Source organism: Coregonus clupeaformis, chromosome 30, assembly GCF_020615455.1.
Source record: "Coregonus clupeaformis isolate EN_2021a chromosome 30, ASM2061545v1, whole genome shotgun sequence".
Classification (NCBI taxonomy): domain Eukaryota; kingdom Metazoa; phylum Chordata; class Actinopteri; order Salmoniformes; family Salmonidae; genus Coregonus; species Coregonus clupeaformis.
The window spans coordinates 27,901,172-27,921,564 of NC_059221.1; the positions used below are offsets into that span (position 1 = coordinate 27,901,172).

The 20,393-nt window shown below is 44.1% G+C and overlaps 1 protein-coding gene across 2 annotated transcripts in view; it reads left to right on the forward strand.

Moving 5' to 3' along the window:
* The window catches only part of LOC121545572 (E3 ubiquitin-protein ligase MIB2), a 72,507-nt gene that overhangs the window by 37,648 nt on the left and 14,466 nt on the right, over window positions 1-20,393 (forward strand). The window contains exons 4-12 of one of the 2 annotated variants that reach the window (XM_041856206.2): window positions 4,046-4,152; window positions 6,283-6,477; window positions 6,651-6,793; window positions 7,401-7,508; window positions 9,794-9,898; window positions 11,313-11,475; window positions 12,332-12,465; window positions 12,955-13,103; window positions 13,744-13,900. In XM_041856206.2, the coding sequence (XP_041712140.1) occupies window positions 4,046-4,152; window positions 6,283-6,477; window positions 6,651-6,793; window positions 7,401-7,508; window positions 9,794-9,898; window positions 11,313-11,475; window positions 12,332-12,465; window positions 12,955-13,103; window positions 13,744-13,900 (1,261 nt within the window). The remainder of the gene's footprint in view (window positions 1-4,045; window positions 4,153-6,282; window positions 6,478-6,650; window positions 6,794-7,400; window positions 7,509-9,793; window positions 9,899-11,312; window positions 11,476-12,331; window positions 12,466-12,954; window positions 13,104-13,743; window positions 13,901-20,393) is intronic. The other variant, XM_041856207.2, reaches the window with a different exon arrangement.

Genomic DNA, 20,393 nt, shown 5'->3' on the forward strand with positions numbered 1-20,393 from the left:
ACGAAAGCAAAGGGGAAAAACATAATATGAAAGTCATGCCCGCTACCCCCGTTCTTCTTCATGCTTGTTGTGCATGGGACAAAACACAACTGAGCCCCTCTATACAGTGCCTTCAGAAAGTATTCACACCCCTTGACTTTTACCACATTTTGTTGTGTTACAGCCTGAATTTAAAATGTATTTAAATTGAGATTTCTTGTCACTGGCCTACATGTAATACCCCATAATGTCAAAGTGGGATTATGTTTCATTTTCAATACATTTGCCAACATTTCTAAAAACATGTTTTCACTTTGTCATTATGGAGTATTGTGTGTAGATGTGTAAGAAAAATAACTATTTAATAAATGTTGAATTCAGGCTGTAACACATTAAAATGTGGAATAAGTCAAGGGGTATGAATACTTTCGTGTGTGTGTGTGTGTGAGCGAGAGCGAGAGCTAGCGAGAGAGTAGCCGATATCTCAAGTCCTTAGTGACCCAAATGTCATCTAAAGTGCTACACTCTGTCTCGCGTCTCATAAGACCTGGCCCGTCTTAAGAAAAGGCAGGCATTCAATCTGTCCCAAACCGATATTGGGGGAGCCGAGAACTTGGCCCTGCTTTATTCTGCTGGTCATTTGTGATGGAGGGATTGGATCTGGGATTCATTTCATGTCAGAGACTGAGAGAGTAGCCGAGCAGGTTGCTCAGCTGAGGGCTTTAAAGCAGAGAGAGAGCCACTGTTAGGCACACACTGCCATGGGGTCGGATGGTTATTATTGACTAGTACAGGACCTGCAGTGCCAGAGTTTTGCTGTATCGTAATTAACCCACTTAATAATGGGATTAGCATGTTAGCAGTCTCACCTTCCTCCCCATAGAAGTGTGTTGTGAGGTAATTAATAGTGGCGTGATTTTGAATACAGATTTGGGGGAGTGAGGTGCCAGGGGATGTGCTGTGATTATCCTTATTACAGGATGTTAGTTTACGTGTGTGTGTGTGCCCAGTCTGTCATCATCTGGATACAGGCTGGGTCATCTGGATACAGCCTGGGTCATCTGGATACAGGCTGGGTCATCTGGATACAGGCTGGGTCATCTGGATACAGGCTGGGTCATCTGGATACAGCCTGGGTCATCTGGATACAGGCTGGGTCATCTGGATACAGGCTGGGTCATCTGGATACAGGCTGGGTCATCTGGATACAGGCTGGGTCATCTGGATACAGGCTGGGTCATCTGGATACAGGCTGGGTCATCTGGATACAGGCTGGGTCATCTGGATACAGGCTGGGTCATCTGGATACAGGCTGGGTCATCTGGATACAGGCTGGGTCATCTGGATACAGGCTGGGTCATCTGGATACAGGCTGGGTCATCTGGATACAGGCTGGGTCATCTGGATACAGGCTGGGTCATCTGGATAATCTCTAATAATGTAGTCACATGTGTATGTGTTTTGTAAAGGGGCTGTGTCACATGGTGTGTATAATAACCAAGTGTTCACAATTACATGTTTGGTCACCGTTGTTTCATGGTAAGTGGTGTGTATCATCGTGACGTGTGTGTATGTGTGTAGGTTATGGCGTGTTGACGGTGCCCTGTGCAGCATATGGGTGTCCATATGTTTACTGAGGTGGGGTGGAAACGCAACAACAACTTCGCTGTTGGCTAATCGGCTCCCGCACACACACACACACACACACACACACACACACACACACACACACACACACACACACACACACACACACACACACACACACACACACACACACAAACAAACACAGATGCAGAGGCCCTGTCAAGTAGACTCAGTTTAATCCTTATCTTGCATTTCAGGCAATTCAGCACCTCTCTACCTCCTACTGGTCTTGTTTCAGCTCACCACGTCCTCTATCTCAGTCTCTTGTCTCTGTCACTTTCTCTCTCCCACTCCAGACAATGTAATCAAATCATGAGCGATTTGGACACAGGTAATGTTCAGGAGTTGGCATTTGGTGTAATAAGCTATTAAGGACATTCCAACATTTCACATTATAGTCACTGCAGAGGACGCTATCACTCTAATAGCATTGTAGGAGGTTATGACCACACCTAGGAGCCCTCTGAAACCCTGTTGTTGGGTTTGGATGTTTGTTTTCTCCTTTCTCTTGGGCGACTCCTCTTTTAACCTTGTCAACATGTCTCTGACCCTGTTCTGGCTGAACAAGTGGGCTGTTGGTCAGACAGGATTAGACGTTCAGGTCCTTTTAAAGAGCTGCTCGCTCTCCCTCTCCCTCTCTCAAAGTAGCTGTTTAACAGCAACAACACCAACAACAGCATTATGTCTTCACTAATGCCATCTGTACCATTTTTGCATCATTACTCTCTACTAGATCTGTTTTGGATAGTTCCCCCCTATATATTTTGACCAATGGTATCTGGACCCATAAATCCCATAAAGTGGTGTTTTTAATCTGGCTAAAATGTATTGTTGAAAGCAGCCCATTAACAACCTCCACCCTAATCTACCAACTCAGGAAATCCTGCTGTATAAGCCAGCATTGTTTTATTCAGGTCTTATCCCCACCGCATCAACTTTGCATGGAACTCTCTGAAAATCCTGTTGCGTACCAACCCTTTCACCGCCTGTGGCCGTACACAGTAAACGCAGTGTCTGCAGCAAAGGCCTACATATGTGCACCCGTATCCTCACAGGACCATTTGGCACAGAAAGCTTAATAAGGGCCATATGTTGTCTCCGTGGTGACGCGGATGTATTCTTGTAACACACACGCACTCTCTTAGCTGTGCTGTCTGTCATCGTGCTTCCTGATTGCTCCGCTGTCAAGGGATTAGGCCTCAAATCTCTGGTTTTAGACACACGCCACCTCACCTCCCCACTGTCCCAGCCCCGGCCACACGGCCCACACCGGGATTTACTGTCAGTCTACAGTAAGCCACCAAGAAGCAATGGTGCCACTGGCTTCTTCTTCTAGGGCCAACGTGCCTCACAAGCTGACCTGATTAGTTTGGAAGATAACCAGGGCTAGCTTTGTTTTTTTCCGCGTTTGCGTTGATGGACACCACTCGCAGCCGAAGGGAGAGTGATGCGTAGGTGTAGCAAAGCCTCTCTTCATCCCAGAGGAAGACCACCCATGGGAGGATTGTTTTACTTTGATTATAGTGGATTGATAGAAATTCAAGTCAAGTCTCCAGTCTTTCCCCAAGCTGCATGGTAGAATGAAACCTCAATGCTGACCTCGCAGAGAAAGTATGGGAAATGGGAATAGGCAGTTCATTTGCCCCTTTGAGATCTGACCAAATCTTTACCATAAGGTACGGCTCCTCGTAGACCCCCCACCCCTTCTGATTTCTGAGGAATTTGATGTAACTGCCTGCCTGAACCTGTCAAACAAGTCTGGGTTTTTGGCAGCCATATTCTGCTTGGTCTTGTGGTTGTGATGACATTGATGTCCGCTGTTGAGCTATTTAAGGGTTTTGCAGCATGTGTTTTCAGTTTAGGATGCTGAATTCCCATCAAAAACCAAGACCTCTCCTTAATTTGGACGAGCAATCGAGCACATGTACGCCATCTCCCCTTGGCAAGGATCCACCACAGAATAGACTCCCCTTTGTCTCCCCACCACCCTTACTGATTCAAGTGTCTTGTGAGTGTGTCTCAGTAACATAGCCCCAACATAGTTGTATGTTATGGCCCTCTCTGACTTTCAGGCTAGTGTCTGTGACATAGCGTGTCTCTAAGCCAGAGAGCTGTTACATCTGGCCTGTTTGCCTGTGCCACTTAGTTGGACTATAATGTAGGCCAGACGGTTGGCTTACTTATTCGAGATAGCTATATGTTTTAGAGGGTTTTAGCTTGGGTTTTTCTGGTGGCCGATAAGCGATGCATTTGGAGCAAGCTTCTGTCAGTCAGTGGTTTTCTGTTTCTGAAACTGGACAATGTAATTTGGACAGAACATTCTGGATACACTCCATGATGTTGTATAACAAGTCATAATGCTATCTTCCTGCCATAGTGTTTCATGGAGAATGTGGTTTGTACTTTTTGCCTTTCACAGAGTGTGCTTGGCCCCGAGGCAGAATCTCCCACGGATCATCCTCAAAGGAATATTCCAGGGGGTGAAAGTGGTACGCGGACCTGACTGGGACTGGGGAAACCAAGACGGTGAGGGAGTGAGCGGAGCAATCCATCCATACCGACCAGGGCCTCTTGTTTACCAGTGTTGTTGTTCCAACTGTTTCACCATGACCCCATAACCTCATTCCATTATCTCTAATGTTCTCTCATTACCCTACAAACTGACAGTGTGAACTGGTGTGTTTGTGCTTCAGGATTCTTTCCCAGCCCAAAAGGGTCTCATTGAGTCTGTTTAACAGATGTTTCTTAACGAGCTGTGTTCACATGAGCAAGGTTTATTTTTCCTTTCGTACCGTTTACCCTATAGTGTAGTGGAATATAGCAAGAAGTCACATGAATTCGAATTATAGCATGTGTTGCATCTCTGGGGAGGAACAAATTGTCTTTGGGGTTATTTAGTTAGTTTTGGGACATGGTTTTTGTGGCTACTGTGCTGTTGGGTTTCTGTGGGTTTGCATAACATTTCGAGTCAAGAGAATTTGTCTCTCAATGGCAAATCATTAGTGAAGAAACAGATTTTCCATACAAGTACTAACTTAACTCTTTGCAGGATCTCCGTCTGTGCAAAGTTTGATAATTGCTCCTGTTTCTTTCATTTTCAAAACCCTTGAATATCATTGCCTTTAGGGCTGGAGAAATCTGTCATTAGCTCTTTGTATTACCTAATGTGGGGTCAGAACCGGGAATGGCATTGGGTCCTCTCTGTGCTAAAGCACTGGCGAATGAGTCAAAATGTCCTATGCTGTCTTTGAAAGTGAACCTCTGGGGTCTAAGTCAGTCATCATCAGTCTTTACGCAGCATACGGTAAGTGCATAGGGACATTCTGGGTATGCTCAGAAGAGAGGCTGTCCCTTTCCTGAGTCCTGTCCTGAACTGAGGTTACCTGGCAGGCTGTGTAATCCTTGATGACATTGTAATCCTTGATGTAACTGTTAACCTGCATAACCTAGGCTATACAATGCCAAGCTCTCTATGTTTGTGGTGGAAACTGAATGTAGTATTTGATGACATTTGACCTTGAAGCCTGTCAGTATGTAATAAAGTAGATGCGTAGTGGTAGTAAATCAATGTATTTTATATTGTGTCTGGTACAGTAGTCTGAGAATGTGAGTGATGCTAGCCCCAGCCTCTAAGTGTGCTTTGTTTTGTGTTATTCTTTGTTTGGTCTCTCACTTCTAACCAGAATCAAAGGGATGATTGGAGAAACGTTGAAAGACAGCCAATGTTCACTGTCTGTTTAGATTGTTATCCATTTAGATTGGTCTTTGAAGACCTTTTCAGCATCCAGAGCACAGATTGGAGTCATGATCCTTACTTGTTGTTTCTTATTTTCAGTATGTGATGTTGAATTAGCCAAGTCTAGAATTGACAAGATTCCTGTACCAGAGTGTGGTCTTTGTGCTGTGTGTTCCCACAAAAAGGTTGACCATGTGGATGTGAAACAATGATGGGCACCATTTCCTGTTTTAACACTGTGTGCGTTCGTAAATTCACTCTGGCTATCTACTCCGATTTCAGAGCACTCTCGTCAGTGTGCCAGAACGCAGAATAACTGATGAATTTATGAACGCGCAACACCCATTGAATATGACCGGTATCAGTAAATGTTGTCAAAAAACATAACTAAATTGTTGCCAGCAGCACAGTTAGTCACCAATGCTCTAGATAACATGAAAACAGTCTAACCAGCTCTGCTAGGGCGAGTAAAATGGTCGGAGTGAGGTGTTCTCTCATTTGTATCTGGAAGTAGCTAGCAAGCTAGCCAACTTTAGCCAGTGAGCTTGGGTGCTTTACTGCAGTTGAAGTCAAAACGCTCGGGTCAACCCTACTCCAATGCCAGAGTGTCCAGTGTACGCTCAGAGAGCGAAACGCTCTGAATTTACGAACGGACAATCTGACAAATGCCCAAAGTGCACTCTGATCGCACTCTGGCACTCCAATTAATTTACGAACACACCCATTGTGTCTTTGAAGGGGTAATTTCCTGCCTGTGCACAGACTCAAACTACACAAAATATAATTGTTTCCATTGTGTTTGATATATTCACCCTAACTATTTATCTTCTCATCATTCCTAATTTTTCCCCAATAAGCCTATTTTACTCTTGCTCTCTTCGGTCTTTCTCTCCTCCCACACTCCTACACTGTGTGTGCAGGAGGAGAGGGTAAGGTTGGAAAGGTGGTGGACATCCGTGGCTGGGACACAGAGTCCGGTCGTAGTGTGGCCAGTGTCACCTGGTCCAATGGCACCACCAATGTCTACCGATTGGGTCACAAGGGCAAGGTAGACCTCAAATATGTGTCGGACGTCCAGGGAGGCTTCTACTACAAAGACCACCTACCAAAGCTCGGTATGAACCAAGGGGGATAGACTTTAAGTTTCTACCTGTTGTTAAGGATGCATGCTTGTTTTCGTAATTCATCAAATAGTATATGTATCCTACAGATCAATATGAAAGCACTGCAGTAGAGTTGGCCTATGTTGTCACGTGTGTGTTTTTATCTATGGTTTATGTGTACACAGGTGAGCATGCAGAACTGCAGAGGCAGGAGAGTGCAGAAGGCCACACCTTCAACCAGGGGGACAAGGTGAAGTGTCTCCTGGAGGTGGACATCCTCAGACAGATGCAAGAGGGCCACGGAGGGTGGAACCCCAAAATGGCAGAGGTACTAAACTAAACTCCCTCCAAGTCAAATAGTGGAATTTCTGATATAATCTTATCAAAAGAGTCTGACCTCATTCCAAGCTTTCTCCAGTCGTAGAACTACTTTGAAGTGTTTGCCACGTTGTCACTGCATGTGCTATGTTATTTTATTTTTTATTTAACCTTTATTTAACTAGGCAAGTCAGTTAAGAACAAATTCTTATTTACAATGACGGCCTACCCCGGCCAAACCCTAACCCGGACGACGCTGGGCCAATTGTGCGCCACCCTATGGGACTCCCAATCACGGCCGGTTAAGATACAGCCTGGAATCGAATCAGGGTCTGTAGTGACGCCTCTAGCACTGAGATGCAGTGCCTTAGACCTCTGCTCCACTCGGGAGCCCCGAGTTAGACAAGTACTGCTTCAAATTCTGAGTACCGTATCCCCATTTTGAACCTTTGAACCCAGGTTTATGTAACGTCGCCGGTGTGAATGGTCTCTGGTGTGCAATAGAACAAAATCAACAAGCACGTGTTACTTTCAAATCAATGGAGCCAGCGAAATGACAATGCCAAGGCCGGCCACAATCTGCGACTGCAAATCAAATCTGATTTGTGTGTTTACAGTACATCTGTAAAATTGGGATGGTACACAGAATCACTGACCGGGGAGATGTCCGAGTCCAGTACAGCAACAACATCCGCTGGACTTTCCACCCAGGTGCCCTGACCAAGGTACTCTAGCTCTACCAGTGAGAAATTAATACAGGCTCACAGCATGGTCTTATACTGTAGGTTAGCATTAGCTAGCGATGTGATGCTAATAAAATCAAATTTGAATGGTCACATACACATATTTAGCAGATGTTATTGCGGGTGTAGCGAAATGCTTGTGTTCCTAACTCCAACAGTGCAGTAGTATCTAACAATTCACAACAATACACAGAAATCTAAAAGTAAAATAATATAAAAGTATTTAGTCAGCCACCAATTGTGCAAGTTCTCCCACTTAAAAAGATGAGGCCTGTAATTGTCATCATAGGTACACATCAACTATGACAGACAAAATGAGGAAAAAAATTCCAGAAAATCACATTCTAGGATTTTTAATGAATTTATTTGCAAATGATGGTGGAAAATAAGTATTTGGTCAATAACAAAAGTTTCTCAATACTTTGTTATATACCCTTTGTTGGCAATGACACAGGTCAAACGTTTTCTGTAAGTCTTCACAAGGTTTTCACACACTGTTGCTGGTATTTTGGCCCATTCCTCCATGCAGATCTCCTCTAGAGCAGTGATGTTTTGGGGCTGTCGCTGGGCAACACGGACTTTCAACTCCCTCCAAAATGTTCTATGGGGTTGAGATCTGGAGACTGGCTAGGCCACTCCAGGACCTTGAAATGCTTCTTACGAAGCCACTCCTTCGTTGCCGCGGTGTGTTTGGGATCATTGTCATGCTGAAAGACCCAGCCACGTTTCATCTTCAATGCCCTTGCTGATGGAAGGAGGTTTTCACTCAAAATCTCACGATACATGGCCCCATTCATTCTTTCCTTTACACGGATCAGTCGTCCTGGTCCCTTTGCAGAAAAACAGCCCCAAAGCATGATGTTTCCACCCCCATGCTTCACAGTAGGTATGGTGTTCTTTGGATGCAACTCAGCATTCTTTGTCCTCCAAACACGACAAGTTGAGTTTTTACCAAAAAGTTATATTTTGGTTTCATCTGACCATATGACATTCTCCCAATCCTCTTCTGGATCATCCAAATGCACTCTAGCAAACTTCAGACGGGCCTGGACATGTACTGGCTTAAGCAGGGGGGACACGTCTGGCACTGCAGGATTTGAGTCCCTGGCGGCGTAGTGTGTTACTGATGGTAGGCTTTGTTACTTTGGTCCCAGCTCTCTGCAGGTCATTCACTAGGTCCCCCGTGTGGTTCTGGGATTTTTGCTCACCGTTCTTGTGATAATTTTGACCCCACGGGGTGAGATCTTGTGTGGAGCCCCAGATCGAGGGAGATTATCAGTGGTCTTGTATGTCTTCCATTTCCTAATAATTGCTCCCACAGTTGATTTCTTCAAACCAAGCTGCTTACCTATTGCAGATGCAGTCTTCCCAGCCTGGTGCAGGTCTACAATTTTGTTTCTGGTGTCCTTTGACAGCTCTTTGGTCTTGGCCATAGTGGAGTTTGGAGTGTGACTGTTTGAGGTTGTGGACAGGTGTCTTTTATACTGATAACAAGTTCAAACAGGTTCCATTAATACAGGTAACGAGTGGAGGACAGAGGAACCTCTTAAAGAAGAAGTTACAGGTCTGTGAGAGCCAGAAATCTTGCTTGTTTGTAGGTGACCAAATACTTATTTTCCACCATAATTTGCAAATAAATTCATTAAAAATCCTACAATGTGATTTTCTGGAATTTTTTTTCTCAATTTGTCTGTCATAGTTGACGTGTACCTATGATGAAAATTACAGGCCTCTCATCTTTTTAAGTGGGAGAACTTGCACAATTGGTGGCTGACTAAATACTTTTTTTCCCCAATGTAAATATTAGGATGAGCAATGTCGGAGTGGCATTGACTTAAATACAGTAGAATAGAATACAGTATATACATATGAGTTGAGTAAAGCAGTATGTAAACATTAAAGTGACTAGTGTTCCATTATTAAAGTGGCCAGTGATTCCATGTCTATGTATATAGGGCAGCAGCCTCTAAGGTGCAGGGTTGAGTAACCGTGTGGTAGCCGGCTAGTGATGGCTATTTAACAGTCTCATGGCCTTGAGATAGAAGCTGTTTTTCAGTCTCTCGGTCCCAGCTTTGATGCACCTGTACTGACCTCGCCATCTGGATGATAACAGGGTGAACAGGCCGTGGCTTGGGTGGTTGATGTCCTTGATAATCTTTTTGGCCTTCCTGTGACATCGGGTGCTGTAGGTGTCCTGGATGCTGACAGATTTGCATTAGCATCACATCGCTAACAATTTGCTGTCTTCTTCCCCTTTCTTGCCGTAGGTGAACACGTTTGGTGTGGGCGAGCTGGTTCGAGTACTGGAAGACATAGACAGCGTAAAGAGGCTTCAGGCTGGCCACGGAGAATGGACAGACAGCATGGCACCAGTACGTTGACATAGGCAGAGGCTAACTACCTGTAGCCTGATGCTAACTTCCTGTAGCCTAACTGAGTGGGGAGGGGGAAACTGAAAACTAGCTGTTATTGGCAGAGAGGTTTCGAACTCTCTTTCTTATTAAGGCATCAGCATGCTTCAGTTGAGCGGGCACCTAGCCGAACTCGGCTAGCCGAACTGAACGAGTGTGCTCGCATACTCCCTTAAAAGACCTTCACTTGAAAAATGAGAAAAAAGCGACAATAGTACTGTTTGTCCATTTTAAGATGCTGTAGTCAAAATAGTCAGAATTAATCTAAGATAACTCAAGTAATATGTCATTAATTTTGACGTTTTTGCCGAACAGATCTTAGTCAATCTTAGCAATTTTACATCTAACTATGTTGTTTGGTGCAATATTTCTTTATGAAAAATTGTACATGAAAACGAGTCATCTCTCGTTGAATGACAACAAAGACTTTATTGAAGAATCTTTACTGTTGACCAATCACTGACTTGTGGTGTAGACTTCAGCTCCGAACTTCAGCTTGCCTCCAGAAAAAATGTTGTGTACCCTCACCGAAGGGTGACATCACAAAATGTCATCATAATATATGCACAAACTCTACCGAACTGTTTCGGCTAGGAAGCATGCAGACTCCTTTAGTCTATTAACTAATTTACCGCCTGGTGATCTCACCATCCCACCAAAACAGGCTGACATTTCAAGCCGTCTTTTCAAACAGCTCTTACACTAAAAGCATATTATCATTTTCACAATTTCACAGAATTTTTGCAACCTCATAGTGTGGAAATAATTATATATAAAACACAGGAAAATATAGTTTTTGACTTCACTGGGCCTTCAAGGCTTCTGCGAAAGCAAAGCATCTTGATTATTTACCGATAAATAAAAGCCCTGAGAATTTCCCTGAGTGGCATGGATAACTGAAAAGAGTGCATTTGAGATGGCAAGATGAATCAAGGTTTGATGGAGGTTCTTTGAAATAATAATATAATAATAATAATATGCCATTTAGCAGACGCTTTTATCCAAAGCGACTTACAGTCATGCGTGCATACATTTTTGTGTATGGGTGGTCCCGGGGATCGAACCCACTACCTTGGCGTTACAAGCGCCGTGCTCTACCAGCTGAGCTACGGACTCCCTCTCCTCTCATTCATGGCATGTGATAGGTGTTTATACCTAATATACCTAATATCTTGTCATATCAGTGGTCGTGATGGAAAGGACATTTGAAACTGTAATGGGAAAGAGTCCATAGGCCCGCCTACCTATCTGGTGTCCTAACACTGTCAGTACCACTGTCTTTTCACTCTCCCCCCTCCCCCCTCTCTCCTCTGCCCCCCCCACCCCTCTTCCTCCTTCTGTTTTTTACACCCCCTCCTTTCTCCTCTCCGATCAGGCCCTGGGGCAGATGGGCAAGGTGCTGAAGGTGTACGCCGACGGGGACCTGCGCGTGGCCTTTGGCGGCCAGACGTGGACCTTTAACCCGGCATGCCTCTCGGCCCAAACCGTGGAGGTGGACGCCAACCTCATGACCGCCGAAAACCCCAATGAATCCGGAAGTAAGGACTACTGAGACCTTGCAAAAAGGAGGAAGGGGGCCTCTTATCCAACAGTCATCCAGCGACCTCTGCTTTTTGTCCTTCCTTCCCCTTATTCTCACTGAACCCCCGCCACCCCTCCCTCTTCTTCCAGCACTCTTGCTGCAAGCCATGCATGCACTACTGGCCAAGGGCTGTGACAGTGGCTGTCTGTTGCATAGACGGCCAATCATAACACTGTTTCTCCTGGTCACTGTCTGACCAACGGGTTTCATTTGCACATCATTTGCATGTCTCTGAAATGTCTGGTTTCTCTCTCAGTATCATGTCCCTGCATGTTGGAGGGAAGCTCCACAGGCCCCATCAGCATATGTGCCTCTACTGCTCCTCGTGTGTATATGAATGTGTGGTTCTCCTACCAGTCTTGAGTGCCCTGACTCAATCCCCCCTCTTTCTGTGTCCGTCATATTCATCATGGTGGAACAGAGAGTGGTGACGAGAGGCTCGTAATGCTGGGTTAGGGTGCACGGGGACATTTTGACTCATTCCAATGGTTGTACTTTGACTTGACTTTACAAATCGTCTTGGTAACTCTGTGTGTATGTATGTGCTCTCTGGGTTTAGAGGGTCCTGGAGGGCAACGCAGCACAAACTATGTATGTTCCCCACGCTCTCGAATCCTTCAATAACATGTCACACTCTCTTTCTTCTCTCTCTTTCTACTTTCTCCTTCGCTTGCTCTTTATTCCTCTACATTGTCTTTTCTCACTCTCCGCCTTTTTTCTTCGGCCTCGATTCCCTATCTTCTCTCTCTCTCTCTCTCTCTCTCTCTCTCTCTCTCTCTCTCTCTCTCTCTCTCTCTCTCTCTCATCTCCAGACACAGTCATTTCAGTCCTGGAAAAGCTGCTGTCTCAGTCTACAGAGCAGGACAACCCCAGCCGGCTGGTAATCGAGGCGGCGCATGGCAGTGCCAACAAAGTCAGAGAGCTAGTGCAGAAATACCCTGACAAGGTGCGCTCACTCCCCGCCTGCTACCACAGACTGTGTGTGTGTTACATCTCTTAATGTGATTGTGTGTGTTACATCTCTTAATGTGATGGTGTGTGTTACATCTCCTAATGTGATTGTGTGTGTTACATCTCTTAATGTGATGGTGTGTGTTACATCTCTTAATGTGATTGTGTGTGTTACATCTCTTAATGTGATGGTGTGTGTTACATCTCTTAATGTGATGGTGTATTTGTTACATCTCTTAATGTGATTGTGTGTGTTACATCTCTTAATGTGATTGTGTGTGTTACATCTCTTAATGTGATTGTGTGTGTTACATCTCTTAATGTGATTGTGTGTGTTACATCTCTTAATGTGATTGTGTGTGTTACATCTCTTAATGTGATTGTGTGTGTTACATCTCTTAATGTGATTGTGTGTGTTACATCTCTTAATGTGATGGTGTGTGTTACATCTCTTAATGTGATGGTGTGTGTTACATCTCTCCAGGTGGATATAAAGAACCAGGGCAAGACGGCGCTGCAGGTGGCAGCCCACCAGGGCCACATGGAGGTGGTCCTGGCTCTGCTGCAGGCCAACAGCTCCATGGAGGTGAAGGATGAGGACGGAGACACCGCCCTGCACTACACAGCCTTTGGGTGAGAGGAGCACACAGACACACGGGCCATCTGAAGATGGCCAGTCTAAACCCTGTATTCAAATTGTCAGCAAACAAGTTATGGGGGAGGGGTTATCTGGATTTAATTGGATTTGGGCTTGTCCATTTCTCCAGCTGGGGTGCACTGGGTTCAGTAAAATCACTCCACACCCACAGAAACAGACACAGACAGGCATTACTTTTGTCCCTAATCCTCCACACGACAGAGAACAGGGATTAGGTAGGCAGCTTTAGATTCCATCTATGAGAATATGAGCCATTGATGGGATTTACAAGTATCCCTTGGGTCTCTCAGTGGTTACATGGCAAGTAAACAAGCATCAGCTTTGGGATGGATCTGTTATGAGACTCATGTAGTGGGTTTTTTATTCAGGCCTGCGCGTTTTAGTGGTTCCCTGTCCATTTTCAATTCATTCCAATCCGGTGAGGCTTTATTGGTGTGGAACTCATAGGTAAATATTGCCAAAGCTGAAATTCATTATCAGAATGAGTAAATAAAAAATAAAAAATAATATGAAAATGCATTGAATGATGCATATTGAAATTAATATGCTAAGTAGATATGAAAAATGATTATGCTTAGACCTAAGGTGTGTGTGTGTGTGTGTGTGTGTATGCAGGAACCAGGCGGAGATTGCGCGTCTGCTGCTGAGCAAAGGGGCCAACGTGAACCTACTGAACAACTCCATGTGCACGGCGCTGCACATAGCCGTCAACAAGGGCTTCACCGACGTGGTGCGCGTGCTGTCGGAACACTTGGCCGACGTCAACCTACAGGTCAGTACCCACTAATAAGAATGACATTACCTGCGCCTGAAATGGCGTCCTATTCCCTATATAATTCACTACTTTTGTTCATGCTTTCTACTGTCATGCTCACTGCCCATACATAGAAAACACACACGTTCACGCAAAAACACACTCTCACAAGTCTCTCAAAACTAAACAGCATAGAGAGTGCAATGGCAATAATAATAATAATAATTTTTACCTTCTGCTATGAAGCTTTTTAACAAACACTTTATATATATTTATATATATATATATATATATATATATATATATATATATATATATATATATATACAGTTGAAGTCGGAGGTTTACATACACCTTAGCCAAATACATTTAAACTCTGTTTTTCACAATTCCTGACATTTAATCCTAGTAAAGATTCCCTGTTTTAGGTCAGTTAGGATCACCACTTTATTTTAAGAATGTTAAATGTCAGAATAATAGTAAAGAGAATGATTTATTTCAGCTTTTATTTCTTTCATCACATTCCCAGTGGGTCAGAAGTTTACATACACTCAGTTAGTATTTGGTAGCATTGCCTTTAAATTGTTTAACTTGGGTCAAATGTTTCGGGTAGCCTTCCACAAGCTTCCCACAATAAGTTGGGTGAATTTTGGCCCATTCCTCCTGACAGAGCTGGTGTAACTGAGTCTGGTTTGCAGGCCTCCTTGCTCGCACACACCTTTTCAGTTCTTCCCACACATTTTCTATAGGATTGAGGTCAGGGCTTTGTGATGGCGACTCCAATACCTTGACTTTGTTGTCCTTAAGCCATTTTGCCACAACTTTGGAAGTATGCTTGGGGTCATTGTCCATTTGAAAGACCCATTTGCGACCAAGCTTTAACTTCCTGACTGATGTCTTGAGATGTTGCTTCAATATATCCACATAATTTTCCTTCCACATGATGCCATCTATTTTGTGAAGTGCACCAGTCCCTTCTGCAGCAAAGCACCCCCACAGCATGATGCTGCCACCTCCGTGCCTCACGGTTGGGAGGTGTTCTTCGGCTTGCAAGACCCCCCTTTTTCCTCCAAACATAACGATGGTCATTATGGCCAAACAGTTCTATTTTTGTTTCATCAGACCAGAGGACATTTCTCAAAAAATACGATCTTTGTCCCCATGTGCAGTTGCAAACCGTAGTCTGGCTTTTTTATGACTGTTTTGAAGCAGTGGCTTCTTCCTTGCTGAGCGGCCTTTCAGGTTATGTCGATATAGGACTCGTTTTACTGTGGATATAGATACTTTTGTACCTGTTTCCTCCAGCATCTTCACAAGGTCCTTTGCTGTTGTTCTGGGATTGATTTGCACTTTTCGCACCAAAGTACGTTCATCTCTAGGAGACAGAACGCATCTCCTTCCTGACCGGTATGATGGCTGTGTGGTCCCATGGTGTTTATACTTGCGTACTATTGTTTGTCCAGATGAACATGGTACCTTCAGGCGTTTGGAAATTGCTCCCAAGGATGAACCAGACTTGTGGAGGTCTACAATTTATTTTCGGAGGTCTTGGCTGATTTATTTTGATTTTCCCATGATGTCAAGCAAAGAGGCACTGAGTTTGAAGGTAGGCCTTGAAATACATCCACAGGTACACCTCCAATTGACTCAAATGATGTCAATTAGCCTATCAGAAGCTTCTAAAGCCATGACATCATTTTCTGGAATTTTCCAAGCTGTTTAAAGGCACAGTCAACTTAGTGTATGTAAACTTCTGACCCATTGGAATTGTGATACAGTGAATTATAAGTGAAATAGTCTGTCTGTAAACAATTGTTGGAAAAATTACTTGTGTCATGCACAAAGTAGATGCCCTAACCGACTTGCCAAAACTATAGTTTGTTAACAGGAAATGTGTGGAGTGGTTGAAAAACGAGTTTTAATGACTCCAACCTAAGTGTATGTAAACTTCCGACTTCAACTGTATACAGTGGGGAGAACAAGTATTTGATACACTGCCGATTTTGCAGGTTTCCCTACTTACAAAGCATGTAGAGCTATCATAGGTACACTTCAACTGTGAGAGACGGAATCTAAAACAAAAATCCAGAAAATCACATTGTATGATTTTTTAAGTAATTAATTTGCATTTTATTACATGACATAAGTATTTGATACATCAGAAAAGCAGAACTTAATATTTGGTACAGAAACCTTTGTTTGCAATTACAGAGATCATACGTTTCCTGTAGGTCTTGACCAGGTTTGCACACACTGCAGCAGGGATTTTGGCCCACTCCTCCATACAGACCTTCTCCAGATCCTTCAGGTTTCGGGGCTGTCGCTGGGCAATACAGACTTTCAGCTCCCTCCAAAGATGTTCTATTGGGTTCAGGTCTGGAGACTGGCTAGACCACTCCAGGATCTTGAGATGCTTCTTACGGAGCCACTCCTTAGTTGCCCTGGCTGTGTGTTTCGGGTCGTTGTCATGCTGGAAGATCCAGCCACGACCCATCTTCAATGCTCTTACTGAGGGAAGGAGGTTGTTGGCCAAGATCTCGCGATACATGGCCCCATCCATCCTCCCCTCAATACGGTGCAGTCGTCTTGTCCCCTTTGCAGAAAAGCAAAATCGGCAGTGTATCAAATACTTGTTCTCCCCACTGTATATACAGTGGGGGAAAAAAGTATTTAGTCAGCCACCAATTGTGCAAGTTCTCCCACTTAAAAAGATGAGAGAGGCCTGTAATTTTCATCATAGGTACACGTCAACTATGACAGACAAATTGAGGAAAAAAATCCAGAAAATCACATTGTAGGATTTTTAATGAATTTATTTGCAAATTATGGTGGAAAATAAGTATTTGGTCACCTACAAACAAGCAAGATTTCTGGCTCTCACAGACCAGTAACTTCTTCTTTAAGAGGCTCCTCTGTCCTCCACTCGTTACCTGTATTAATGGAACCTGTTTGAACATGTTATCAGTATAAAAGACACCTGTCCACAACCTCAAACAGTCACACTCCAAACTCCACTATGGCCAAGACCAAAGAGCTGTCAAAGGACACTAGAAACAAAATTGTAGACCTGCACCAGGCTGGGAGGACTGAAGATCTCACCCCGTGGGGTCAAAATGATCACAAGAACGGTGAGCAAAAATCCCAGAACCACACGGGGGGACCTAGTGAATGACCTGCAGAGAGCTGGGACCAAAGTAACAAAGCCTACCATCAGTAACACACTACGCCGCCAGGGACTCAAATCCTGCAGTGCCAGACGTGTCCCCCTGCTTAAGCCAGTACATGTCCAGGCCCGTCTGAAGTTTGCTAGAGTGCATTTGGATGATCCAGAAGAGGATTGGGAGAATGTCATATGGTCAGATGAAACCAAAATAGAACTTTTTGGTAAAAACTCAACTCGGTCGTGTTTGGAGGACAAAGAATGCTGAGTTGCATCCAAAGAACACCATACCTACTGTGAAGCATGGGGGGTGGAAACATCATGCTTTGGGGCTGTTTTTCTGCAAAGGGACCAGGACGACTGATCCGTGTAAAGGAAAGAATGAATGGGGCCATGTATCGTGAGATTTTGAGTGAAAACCTCCTTTCATCAGCAAGGGCATTGAAGATGGAACGTGGCTGGGTCTTTCAGCATGACAATGATCCCAAACACACCGCCCGGGCAACGAAGGAGTGGCTTCGTAAGAAGCATTTCAAGGTCCTGGAGTGGCCTAGCCAGTCTCCAGATCTCAACCCCATAGAAAATCTTTGGAGGGAGTAGAAAGTCCGTGTTGCCCAGCGACAGCCCCAAAACATCACTGCTCTAGAGGAGATCTGCATGGAGGAATGGGCCAAAATACCAGCAACAGTGTGTGAAAACCTTGTGAAGACTTACAGAAAACGTTTGACCTGTGTCATTGCCAACAAAGGGTATATAACAAAGTATTGAGAAACTTTTGTTATTGACCAAATACTTATTTTCCACCATAATTTGGAAATTAATTCATAAAAAATCCTACAATGTGATTTTCTGGAGAAAAAAAATCTCATTTTGTCTGTCATAGTTGATGTGTACCTATGATGAAAATTACAGGCCTCTCTCATCTTTTTAAGTGGGTGAACTTGCACAATTGGTGGCTGACTAAATACTTTTTTTCCCCACTGTATATATATATACAGTGAGGGAAAAAAGTATTTGATCCCCTGCTGATTTTGTACGTTTGCCCACTGACAAAGACATGATCAGTCTATAATTTTAATGGTAGGTTTATTTGAACAGTGAGAGACAGAATAAGAACAAAAAAATCCAGAAAAACGCATGTCAAAAATGTTTTAAATTGATTTGCATTTTAATGAGGGAAATAAGTATTTGACCCCTCTGCAAAACATGACTTAGTACTTGGTGGCAAAACCCTTGTTGGCAATCACAGAGGTCAGACGTTTCTTGTAGTTGGCCACCAGGTTTGCACACATCTCAGGAGGGATTTTGTCCCACTCCTCTTTGCAGATCTTCTCCAAGTCATTAAGGTTTCGAGGCTGACGTTTGGCAACTCGAACCTTCCGCTCCCTCCACAGATTTTCTATGGGATTAAGGTCTGGAGACTGGCCAGGCCACTCCAGGACCTTAATATGCTTTTTCTTGAGCCACTCCTTTGTTGCCTTGGCCATGTAGTTTGGGACAAAGAGTTCAATCTTGGTTTCGTCAGACCAGAGAATCTTGTTTCTCATTGTCAGAGTCCTTTAGGTGCCTTTTTGGCAAACTCCAAGTGGGCTGTCATGTGTATTTTACTGTGGAGTGGCTTCCGTCTGGCCACTCTACCATAAAGGCCTGATTGGTGGAGTGCTGCAGAGATGGTTGTCCTTGTGGAAGGTTCTCCCATCTCCACAGAGGAACTCTAGAGCTCTGTCAGAGTGACCATCGGGTTCTTGGTCACCTCCCTGACCAAGGACTTTCTCCCCCGATTGCTCAGTTTGGCCGGGCAGCCAGCTTTAGGGAGAGTCTTGGTGGTTCCAAACTTCTTCCATTTAGGAATGATGGAGGCCACTGTGTTCTTGGGGCCCTTCAATGCTGCAGACATTTTTTGGTACCCTTCCCCAGATCTGTGCCTCGACACAATCCTGTCTCGGAGCTCTACAGACAATTCCTTCGACCTCATGGCTGGTTTTTGCTCTGACATGCACTGTCAACTGTGGGACCTTATATAGACAGGTGTGTGCCTTTTCAAATCATGTCCAATCAATTTAAATTTACCACAGGTGGACTCAGGATGCACCTGAGCTCAATTTCGAGTCTCATGTCAAAGGGTCTGAATACTTATGTAAATAAGGTATTTCTGTTTTTTATTTTTAATACATTTGCAAAAATGTCAAATCTGTTTGAGAATATTTTTCTTTTTTAATCAATTTTAGAATAAGGCTGTAACGTAACAAAAAGTGGAAAAAGTCAAGGGGTCTGAATACTTTCCGAATGCACTGTGTATATATATATTAATTGATGGTCCCGTGTAGCTCAGTTGGTAGAGCATGGCGTTTGCAACGCCAGGGTTGTGGGTTCGATTCCCACGGGGGGCCAGTATGAAAGAATAAATGTTTATGCATTCACTAACTGTAAGTCGCTCTGGATAAGAGCGTCTGCTAAATGACTAAAATGTAAATGATGTGCTGCTTTTAGTGTCTTTGTGTCATGTTTCTACTTTGTATTTATTGTTGGTATAACTATTTTTCTGTAAGGGCTGTGTGATTTTTCTGTTCACTTGGGTCCAGTTGTTGAGCTCATTAAGGCCATTTAGAGGGCTCTCCAACTCTCTTTCTGGGCTTTCCTCAAACGGCCACATCTCGAAGCAGCTCAGTACGCCTCACAACTAGTCTCTGGTTTTGGGTACGGCTCGTGATATTAAATTTTTGGGCTCAAGCAGTGTACGTGCTCAGCTGGAGTGGAATGGCTGCCTGGAGTTGTGTGTGTTATGTCTTGCTCGGGTGGTAGGAATACTGGGTGACGTCGGCGTAAATGTGCAACATGTTTAAGGTGTTGGCAGCTGCATAGGCTATTCTCGATGAGCAGTGGCAACATACTCTCTCTGTCCATCGCCGTTGTAATCTACTGGGAAGCCAAAATGTTCCCAAACTGGATATTTAAACGATGATGGAGAATCTTCCTGGATCCACCCCACCACTCGCCATCGTACAGAACTAGTTCCCGGCTGCGCCTCACAGAAGGACAATTTGAAATGCGGCAATTAAGATTAGAATTTAGATTACATCGTGCGCATAGGCTGTAGTTCTTTTAACGGAATAGCCTGAAATGTTTTTTCAGCTCAGATTTACTCGAGGCATACAACGCAGCGTAGGCATAGCCTGTAAGCAGAGTTTTTATTTGTTATCTATTTTTTTATGTCTTAATTCGGGTTCACAGTGCGGACCGATCCGAGGTCCCTGTACCGAATGGTTTGGTACGAATATGTGTACTGTTACAGCCCTATCCTATATCTCACTTCCCTCCAGGACTGCTATTAGGACAAGATGCTGCACAGAT